This window comes from Heptranchias perlo, chromosome 24 (assembly GCF_035084215.1).
Source record: "Heptranchias perlo isolate sHepPer1 chromosome 24, sHepPer1.hap1, whole genome shotgun sequence".
In the NCBI taxonomy this organism is placed as follows: domain Eukaryota; kingdom Metazoa; phylum Chordata; class Chondrichthyes; order Hexanchiformes; family Hexanchidae; genus Heptranchias; species Heptranchias perlo.
This window is the reverse complement of record NC_090348.1, coordinates 3938843-3949907: the sequence shown is the minus strand read 5'-3', so window position 1 is coordinate 3949907 and position 11065 is coordinate 3938843. Positions and strand designations below refer to the sequence as shown.

At 44.6% G+C, this 11065-nt stretch overlaps 1 protein-coding gene across 1 annotated transcript in view; it reads left to right on the top strand.

The window, feature by feature from the left end:
* Window positions 1-393: 393 nt before the first annotated feature.
* The window catches only part of amdhd1 (amidohydrolase domain containing 1), a 39603-nt gene continuing 28931 nt past the window's right edge, over window positions 394-11065 (top strand). The window contains exons 1-3 of the mRNA XM_068004624.1: window positions 394-838; window positions 1354-1460; window positions 1563-1627. Of these exons, the coding sequence (XP_067860725.1) occupies window positions 702-838; window positions 1354-1460; window positions 1563-1627 (309 nt within the window). The 5' untranslated portion in view covers window positions 394-701. The remainder of the gene's footprint in view (window positions 839-1353; window positions 1461-1562; window positions 1628-11065) is intronic.

The window sequence follows — 11065 nt, the reverse complement described above, 5'->3', positions numbered from 1 at the left end:
CAGTCTGCAAACATTGTACTGAATTATAACAGTCTGCACACATTGCACAGAGATATATGTGCTCCCCCCCCCCCTTTCCCTTACTCTGTACTTGCTCAAAAACTTTAATTCTTTTAACATCTTCCAGTTCTGACGAAAGGTCATCAACCCGAAATGTTAAAACTCTGTTTCTTTCTCCACAGGTGCTGCCTCACTTGCTGAGCTTCTCCAGCATTTTCTGTTTTTATTTCAGATTTCCAGCATCCTCAGTACTTTTCTGTTGCACTGAGATATATATATATATATATGTGTGTGTGTGTGTGTGTCCTCAAACAATAAGCTGCAACAGGCGAAGTTAACACTGCTGGCTTCATTGATCGGTAAATAATTACTCTGTCCAAGAGTCCTCAGCTTTTGTGGACGTTTATTTTTTTAATGAGGTTCTGCTGGAGGAGCTTCTGACAATATGTCATTTTGTTGCGATGAGGAAGTTGAACCCTCGGTAACATTCAGGGCACAGCACACCCACCAGCTCATTGACAGCAACCATTTAGTGTAAGAATAATAAAGCAAACCGGAGCGGAGCGGAGCAGACCGTCGCTGCGGCCCGGAACCGCTGCCGTTTGGAAGGAGTGAGGAGGGGTAGGAAGTGTCCCCTTCCCCGGGGGCTGGCTGTGAGCTGCTACCGGGCGGGTCTCGGGTCTCGGAGCTCCGGCTTCACCATGTCGAGACAGTGCGGGCTGCTGGTTAAAAACGCTGCGCAGATCGTTGTGGTTTGTGAGAGTGGAGCTCAGTACATGACCAAAGGGGACATGCAGAATATTGCAGTCATTCCCCGTGGGAGTATAGTGATCGGGAGGTAAGTGTTCAAACCCTTTGGGGGGGGGGACGACAAAACTCTCTTTTAAAAAAAAAATGCATGGTGTCCGAAATTCAGAGTTACTTGGCAATGTAACTTATTCAAAACTCCTTCTGTTAGTTCATTTTCTTCTGGGCAATCGACCTGGTTTGTCTTTCCCAGGAGATGTTAAACCGAGGCCCTGTCTGCCCTCTCAGGTGGATGTAGAAGATCCCATGGCCACTATTTGAAGAAAGAGCAGGGGAGTTCTCCCCGGTGTCCTGGGGCCAATATTTATCCCTCAACCAACATCACTAAAACAGATTATCTGGTCGTTGTCACATTGCTATTTATGGGATCTTGCTGTGCGTAAATTGGCTGCCGCGTTTCCTACATTACAACAGTGACCACACTTCAAAAGTATTTCAGTGGCTGTAAAGTGTTTTGGGATGTCTTGAGGTGGTGTAAAGTGCTGTAGAAATGCAAGTTCTTGTGCTTCCAACAATTGACGGCAGTTTTCTAACCTCGATTTACAGAGATGGGCTGATTGAGGCGGTGGGGCCCACTGCGTTTATCCAGTCTGAGTATCGGGGAGCTTCCTTTGACCAAGAAATCGATGCGTGTGGAATGTGTGTGCTGCCAGGTTAGTTTCTTGGGGTAATTTAAATTCAAATGACAACTTTACAGTGAAGGCAATTCCATTCTCACTCGTGTTTTTTGTGTTGTTTTAATCTTTCTTTTCTAGGCCTGGTAGATGCACACACTCATCCAGTGTGGGCTGGGGACAGGGTTCACGAATTTGCAATGAAGGTAAGACCGTGCAGGGCCTAGAACAGAGCGCAGGGCCTAGAACAGAGCACACTGCCTGATCTGTGAGTTCCTAACATCACTCTGGCTAAGGAAATGGCTGCAGAGTAATTGTTTTAGGTAATATGAACAACCAAACGTTGTTTATTCATTCTTGGGTTATGGCTGCCGCTGGCGAGGCCGGCATTTATTGCCCATCCCTAATTGCCCTTGAGAAGGTGGTGGTGAGCCGCCTTCTTGAACCGCTGCAGTCCGTGTGGTGACGGTTCTCCCACAGTGCTGTTAGGAAGGGAGTTCCAGGATTTTGACCCAGTGACGATGAAGGAACGGCGATATATTTCCAAGTCGGGATGGTGTGTGACTTGGAGGGGAACGTGCAGGTGGTGTTGTTCCCATGCGCCTGCTGCCCTTGTCCTTCTAGATTTTGGTGTTTGGAGGATTGGCAAAAGTATAGAAAATAGCAGAGGTGGCTTGTCAGGTGAGGCAAGTGACAATGGGGAACATGGGAGGGAGGGGGCCTGGGCTCTGATGGGAGGGGGGGGGCCTGGGCTCTGATGGGAGGGGGGGGGCCTGGGCTCTGATGGGAGGGGGGGGCCTGGGCTCTGATGGGAGGGGGGGGCCTGGGCTCTGATGGGAGGGAGGGGGCCTGGGCTCTGATGGGAGGGAGGGGGCCTGGGCTCTGATGGGAGGGAGGGGGCCTGGGCTCTGATGGGAGGGGGGGGCCTGGGCTCTGATGGGAGGGAGGGGGCCTGGGCTCTGATGGGAGGGAGGGGGCCTGGGCTCTGATGGGAGGGAGGGGGCCTGGGCTCTGATGGGAGGGAGGGGGCCTGGGCTCTGATGGGAGGGAGGGGGCCTGGGCTCTGATGGGAGGGGGGGGCCTGGGCTCTGATGGGAGGGAGGGGGCCTGGGCTCTGATGGGAGGGAGGGGGCCTGGGCTCTGATGGGAGGGAGGGGGCCTGGGCTCTGATGGGAGGGAGGGGGCCTGGGCTCTGATGGGAGGGAGGGGGCCTGGGCTCTGATGGGAGGGAGGGGGCCTGGGCTCTGATGGGAGGGAGGGGGCCTGGGCTCTGATGGGAGGGAGGGGGCCTGGGCTCTGATGGGAGGGGGGGGGCTGGGCTCTGATGGGAGGGGGGGGGCCTGGGCTCTGATGGGAGGGAGGGGGCCTGGGCTCTGATGGGAGGGAGGGGGCCTGGGCTCTGATGGGAGGGAGGGGGCCTGGGCTCTGATGGGAGGGAGGGGGCCTGGGCTCTGATGGGAGGGAGGGGGCCTGGGCTCTGATGGGAGGGGCGAATGGAGGTCCATGATGTGCATGCCTGGAAAATCAAATTGCAGTAAAGGAGCTGGCTTAGACAAAGTAATTATCGACTTCCTCTCCTCCCGTCTGGTCACTGATTACCCTCTTACTCTTACTTTTGACTTTGCTTCCTTCTTATAATGAAAGATAACTCTGGACAAGATAAAAAGCAAAGGGTCCGTTGCCACGGTGACACGCTGGCTGGGTTAGACCTGTATAGCTGAGCCTCACCTGTTAAAAAGGTCACCAGCCACCACTGGAAAAGGTTAACATGGAATAGTGACGATCCGGATTCTTTCCCCTCAGTCTGGTTCAGTAATAACTGAAGTCGAATACATTTTAAAGTTCAACACATCTTTAATAGCAGGGTTCTTAGTCTGCAGCATTGATTTGGACTCCTGATAGAGTCCCTCTATGCTGGCAGAGCAAGAACAAAAACATACAGAAATCCACACGTTTTTATACAAATCAATAGGGTTGGAACATACTTAACGAGGGTCAACACTAATCATAAGCCGGGCACAGGTTGCCATGCGAGGTTACATTATTTCCGGCCAATCATAAATCGTCCATGTGCTGATCATGCTGCTGTTAGACATCAAAGGGGATACTTCCTCACCTTCCAACTTGGAATGTTCTTCCCTGTTCCTTCTGTTCCTTATCTCCCAACCTGGAATGTCTTTCAACTTTGGCTAAGCTCGTTACCTATATTGATCTGCCATAAACATGGAGACATTCAGACCAGTCCTTGAATCACATCAAAGACTCTACATTGCTAAGACCATGCAAACCTGCTGACTACGCAAACATATGGCCCAGCAGGAGGCCAGGCCACCTGTACCAATCTCAGTTACTAACTAATTAACCCTTTCTAACCATTTTGCATTCTGCTTCTTTGCCACGTAGGCATTTTAATATTTTACCGAAAACTGACCACGTAGGGATTCTCATTCCCCCCTTTTATCATTTTATGATAACCAATTATTACGGTGCTCACTGGTTCTGCAGGTTCTGCAGTGCAGCAACATTTAAGTAAGCAATAAACTATAAGAATTATAACAATGAATATGACTAGCCCTTGAACTAGAGAAGTCCCAATAGAACACAGACATGTTTCATCAATACGCCTTTGTATCTTATCTGTTCTCAGGAACAGACTCCTTCTAAACATCTCTCAAGTAAGCTGCGAATGTCCTTGGTCAGCTAAACCTATTCATGTTAGTTTGAAAAGGCTAACATGGTCAAATGTCCTATGGTGCTTTATATTTTGTTTCCAGCCTAACTAGACTGAATGGTACCTTTCAGACCATTTTACACCTGTGAATTGGTGCCCTCCCCATTATATCCCTTAATCCAAATTCTCCCTACAATATCCCGTTAGATGCTGTACCTCATCTTAACCAGGTTCCCTTCGTGTTGGCCACCAGTCCGGGTGGAAGAGAGGCAGAGCATCTGATAATCCTATCAAACTATAATTGTCTTCCCTTTTACATGCACCTTACCCCAGCGGGTGCTACTCCCGGTACCATTAAGATGTTTTCTTAGTTGAAACCACAGAGACAATGGGGACATTCTCACCCAGGCTCTGTTTTACTATCTTTGCCAAACCCTTCATCCTCTGCTTACATTTATTACATGCAATGAAAATCAAGAAGCACATTACAACAAACTGCACTACGACTAATACATATGAAACTAATCTAATCCAAAGATGGATCTGTATATTCAGTCCCAAATTCCAGAGGTCATTTCACCAGGTGGTGACTTTAATTTGGTCAATGTCATGCTTAATGTTGTTATTGTCCTGTTGTAGGTTATAATAAACCTTCTGGGAGAGGCGTATCTCCATTCGCAATGCTTCCAAGTATTTAGGCAACAGGGGTGTCAGATACCCAAATGTGTCCTGATATGCTTTTAAGTCCTTTCTGACATTCTCAGAAACTTGTAAGGTGGTGAGGTTATGCCGGTGTATCTCTACCAGTTCCTCGGGTCCAATCCGAACCAGGACTTCAGAAATGGAGTAGAATTCTGGACTTAAAATATCACAAGTTAGATTGGCATATTTAAACGTTTTCAAATTAGTTGTAACACAGTATTCGCCCTCTCCGGCATATGCCACTTAAGTGGGTTTTAGATCCGCCTCTAGGACCTCCATGGTACAGTTAATATCCCGATTGGTACCGGTATTATTAAACCCACACTGTGCTTCTAGGCTGTGTCCAACACTATGTGGACACACAGTGACAGCATGTCTCGTAACACATCCCTTTAATTTTGTTCCAGCCAATCAGCTTAAATCTACGTCCTCTAGTTCTTGAACCCTCTGCTAGGGGAAACAGGTACTTCCTGTCTACTTTATCTGGGCCCCTCATAATCTTGTAATTTTGTATCCATCGTGCGGATATCTTCTAAATATTGTTTCTCCCAATTTTATTGTTAACTGATGGGAACCTAACCCTGAATTTTGGAAATCCAAATTACTGTGTCCCTCTTTACTTTAATTTCAGTCCTTTTGATTGATACCAGTGTTTCCTGACTGTTTCATTAATTAGTTGGTTTCTCTATGGACCATGTGTCAGTGCCTTGTTTAAAAGGATTTCTCACTCGCCTGGACCACATTAACCATTGTCCTGTTGTGCTGTTGTCAAGTAACTGAGCCTGTCTGAGACTCATTCTTCAATGTATCTTCTTCATGTATCTCCGCATACTAGCAGCATCTCATAGGAATGAGCTTAGTGTTCTTGGATATTAACTTTCTGCTGGCCAGTCTCTTCTTCCTCATGGTATTTCCGAACATTTTCCATGGCACACATCATATGTCCTGTAGGATTCAGTCCTGTAAAAGCAACTGGTTTGTTTAAAGAGTGGTTGCAATAGCTCACCAGGCCATAGGCCTTTGTAATCATGTTCTTCATCCTGATCTCCGTTTCAGATGATGGCAACATACATTTGTATCTTTTATGTCCACTGTAGCCATTCTTAGGTTTGCAGGTTATCTTATCAAAAAGATCAGGGGTGTCTCGAGTGCTTATCTCCCCCTGCATGGTCCCGATGTCAGGGTAGTGGCCAGGCTATTGAGTGTATTTTTCTCATTATTCATTATAGGCAAGGACACAAATATCTCCACGAGAAAGCTATCAATTTACTATTCTCAACTACACTTTCCTGACTTCCACTAGATTGTATATTTATGCCAGATTGATTTTTTATCATGCCCAATTCAATGACTTTAGAGAAATTCCCATATCTCCCCACCTCGAGCACTCTGTCTCGGAAGACAACAAATAGGTTAAAACAAAACAAATCAAAATGTTTTCAAAAGAAGAGAATCAGGTTGATATCACCACGCTGTGACATTTGGTATCCGCTGATGTCTGCAGCTAAAGTCTTAAATCTTTAACACCACTGGATCGTTTCCTGCACCAAATTTCTCCAGCAAAGGTTGCACCGTAACTTTGTAACTACTCTTGGTAATCCTGCACCATCAACACTCACGTGGTCCCAAAAAAAAACCAGGGTCACCTGTTTTAAAAGAAACACAGAAAATCCATTGCGGCTCTTCTTGAGAGCCCAAGTGATTAATTTGTCAAATCTTCATTTATTATTTATTTATCCAAAGGAATAATCCCTATACCCGAAACAAATTTAGAAAACAAAACAGGAGAGAGAAATTGCCTAGTCTCTCTCTCTCTGAAGCACGCAGCCTGTCTGAAATAAACACTGTCTCTCCCATATACAGATGTACGCAGGGCTGCAGACTGGAATTTCTAACTCCAAGTCCTAATCTCTGTGTTTTCAAGATGTAACCACATTAAGCAGATATCATTAGCAGCCGCCTGCTAAGATACGTTATATTCCTCTTTTATTAATTTATTAATGGTTTGGGCATGTGTTTCTAGCACTGTAGCTATCCTTTGCAAATATATGGTCAGCATTTGATCCTCAGACAATTCCTTATCTGTATTTTCATTTATCTTTTAATATATCTTTAATGCGAGACCCTAAATCTCTGACCTTTTGATCTAATGTTGCCAAATCAATGGTGTTAACAACTGAGGCAAAGGCAGTTGCTATATCACTTATCACAGATCTTTACGTCTCCATATTTGCCTATCTCTTTTTACGATGTCCACCTCCATTCCATGTCGCTCTTTGTTTTAACACTTGAGTTAGGAGGTGTTGATCTAATTGTTGAGTTTTCTTAGCAGTCTCAATGCGAGTTATATAATTTGTCAGGGAAGGTCTCCCCTCTTTGGTCAGATCTTGTATTCTACTATTAATTTCAAATAAAATTGAATAGCCCCAGAACTTGTCAAAACTTCCTTATCATACTGTGGCAGGGTAAAACTGATAGGTGTTTAGTACCCTGTGTCAGTACATAGCTCAAGTAATGAACTTCCAATTGTCTAACCTATGCTTCCTTTTCATATGATTTGTTTTACATTCCTTTCTTATCAATTTTTCACTGTAGCGTGAAAACTTATATCTCAGTCAATTGTAGCCTTTGGCATTTCCGAGTGATTGGGACAATTTTACTAATATAACCTATACCAATTGTTACCTCATATTCACCTGTGTAATGGGCAAGCCTCAGACAGTTCTCAACCGACTGGGTCATTTCTATCTGTTTGAACTGGTCTTGGCATGAGAGTCTGGCTTCTTGGGATGGAAGGGGTTAACATTAACTTGCTCTTGTGGTAGGAGTAACTTGATCCTTCTCCCTTTTGAGATTAACTTCCCACCTTCAAAATTTCACTTCACACAGGTTTGACTGATTTTTTTACTTCTCACATTTGTGGATTGCTTTATACTATATTTTTGCACACTATTTTTTCATATACTTTTAGTGGATGTGATTATAATCAACGCTCCGAGCTGTTCCAACTTTCCGACTTTTCCTATCACAATGATCCTGATAGTTTTCTTAATCTATCCCGTTAATTTTTAACCTCTTTTTAAACCACAGCCAATCACAAAATAAACATTCAAAATGCCAATTTTTGGAAGATCCCATGTCTAGAATTTAACATGCCCACACTTTATAAGAACCAGAATTTAATAGGTCACTTAACCTCAATAACTCCAATTTTAATTCGGCAGTATCAGAATTAAACACACGACAAGACAGATACATTACACAAAGGAAGAAAACACGCAAGACACAGTAAGAAGGGGGCGTGGCCCACAACACCGACAAAAAAAAACACTGATCAAGACAGGCTTTTTAAAGGGACAGTACACTTAAACAACAGAACCTTTCTTTTTCGGGTCTCTGTCTTTTAAACATTTGTCTAGTCACTTAATTCTATCCATATTTTTTTTTACAGTACTGTTTCCATAAAGCAATGAATTCTTTGGCTGTGGTACCTCTGTTATTTTTCCAAATTAATTCCTGAGCCTTTTTTGGCGGCATCTAAGTTTTTATCAATAGTTCCTGTTTATATCCAATCACCAGGAACTTAAACCCTGACTACCCTCAGTGATATTAACCACTGACCTACCGCTTACAAGTTATTCCCTCAGTGATATTCGACCACTGACCTCTTCCTGCTATTTCTGTGTATTCGCCAGACTGACCTGAATCTTGTAAGGACGCCACACGAGTGTTAGCGATTGGACGATTCGTCGTCAGACTGACGGATTGGAGGAAAACCGACATAGTAAATTAAGACTACTTACATCGGGGCGCCATTTCCTTCCTCCGTGTCTGAGACAATCCGCCTCTTACTCCGCGAACTCTCGGTGAACGACCGTTAAGATCCCACCGCTGCCACCAAATGACGATCCGGATTCTTTCCCCTCAGTCTGGTTCAGTAATAACTGAAGTCGAATACATTTTAAAGTTCAACACATCTTTAATAGCAGGGTTCTTAGTCTGCAGCATTGATTTGGACTCCTGATAGAGTCCCTCTATGCTGGCAGAGCAAGAACAAAAACATACAGAAATCCACACGTTTTTATACAAATCAATAGGGTTGGAACATACTTAACGAGGGTCAACACTAATCATAAGCCGGGCACAGGTTGCCATGCGAGGTTACATTATTTCCGGCCAATCATAAATCGTCCATGTGCTGATCATGCTGCTGTTAGACATCAAAGGGGATACTTCCTCACCTTCCAACTTGGAATGTTCTTCCCTGTTCCTTCTGTTCCTTATCTCCCAACCTGGAATGTCTTTCAACTTTGGCTAAGCTCGTTACCTATATTGATCTGCCATAAACATGGAGACATTCAGACCAGTCCTTGAATCACATCAAGACTCTACATTGCTAAGACCATGCAAACCTGCTGACTACGCAAACATATGGCCCAGCAGGAGGCCAGGCCACCTGTACCAATCTCAGTTACTAACTAATTAACCCTTTCTAACCATTTTGCATTCTGCTTCTTTGCCACGTAGGCATTTTAATATTTTACCGAAAACTGACCACGTAGGGATTCTCAATAGTACAGTAATTTAAACCGGGGGAGTACGGGTTCAAACTATTAGAGGGTTATTTTAGGCCTGATATCTTGAAATTCTTCTTCGCACAGAGAGTGATCAATAAACTTCTAGATAGGGGAGTGGAGGCAAAAACCCTGGAGTCATTTAGGAAACAATTGGATGCTGCAGTAGGGGTAGAGTGGGTTAGAAACTCCTTGGATGAATGACTTATGATGGGCCGAATGACCTTTCTCATCTGTAATCTTGTGAGAGTACGAACATGCTGTCGCACTAGCATCTCCTAATTTCTCAACCCTTAATCTGGCCTGTTTAAGGCTTGGGTGAGCTTGGTTAGTCTGCAGTGATGGCCGCAGCATCATGTAGAGGTGTGACTATCCCTTCTGAATGGGTGATATCATCCTACTCAGTGTGAACCTGGTTTTCTGGATGATTTAGGATGAAGGGGTGAATGATGGTCAAAGAGAAGCCCATGCTGAACCCGCCCTGATCTCACACCGAGGACAAGGGGAGCATTGCAAATTACCACCAATAATAGTTGTCCACATCCTTTGGACGTTTTCAGAACTTTTCTACACAAACTTTGAGCTATGCAAACAAAAAAAGCACAAATATTGTGGTTTGTATTTCTGCCCATAGATTTGATTTTACTAAGAGTTGCTCAAAACTTTAATAACAGTAACAACTTGCATTTATATACCACCTTTAACATAGTAAAACGTCCCAAGGCTCTTCTCAGGAGTGTAATCAGACAAAAATTGACACCAAGCCAAAGAAGGAGACATTAGAACAGGTGACCAAAAGCTTGGTCAAAGAGGTAGGTTTTAAGGAGGATCTTAAAGGAGTAGAGAGAGGTGGAGAGGTTTAGGGAAGGCTTTCCAGAGCTCAGGGCCTAGACGCTGAAGGTACAGCCACCAGTGGTGGGGTGAAGGAAGTGGGGGATGCGCAAGAAATCAGAATTGGAGAAACGCAGAGATCTTGGAGGGTTATAGGGCTGGAGGAGGTTACAGAGAAAGGGAAGGGGAGGCCATGGAGGGAACCGAACATGGGGATGAGACTTTTAAAATCGAGGCGTTGGTGGACCGGGAGCCAGTGTAGGTCAGCGAGCACAAGGGGTGATGGGTGAACGGGACTTGGTGCAAATTAGGATATGCACAATAATAATTGATAACAGATTAGACAGCTGCCTGCTGCCTCTCCGGGGCTGAATTTACTTAAACCACCAGCTAAAATAATGTGTTAAGAGGAAAGCTAAAATAAATGAAAGAAACTAGTTTCCTTATAGTGCAACGAAGTACTGGCGATCTATAAACTTTCACATACTATATGATAAGGAGCTGGATTAGTTCTGACATTACAGCAGTGACCACACTTCAAAAAGTAGGCGACTTCTCCCTGGTGACCTGGCCAACATTTATTCCTCAACCAAACACCTAAAACAGATGATCTAGTCATTTATTTCATTGCTGTTTGTGGGAGCTTGCTGTGCACAAATTAGCTGCCGTGTTTCTCTGCATTACAACAGACACTACACTTCAAGAGTATTTCATTGGCTGTAAAGTGCTTTGGAAGTTCTTGAACTGCCTGAAAGGCGCTATATAAATGCAAGTCTGTCTGTCTGTTTGTTCGCTCGTTCTTTCTTTCTTTCCTAGCACCACTGAGTTTATTCTACATTCATTTCACACGGTCTATGTTCCCAGTG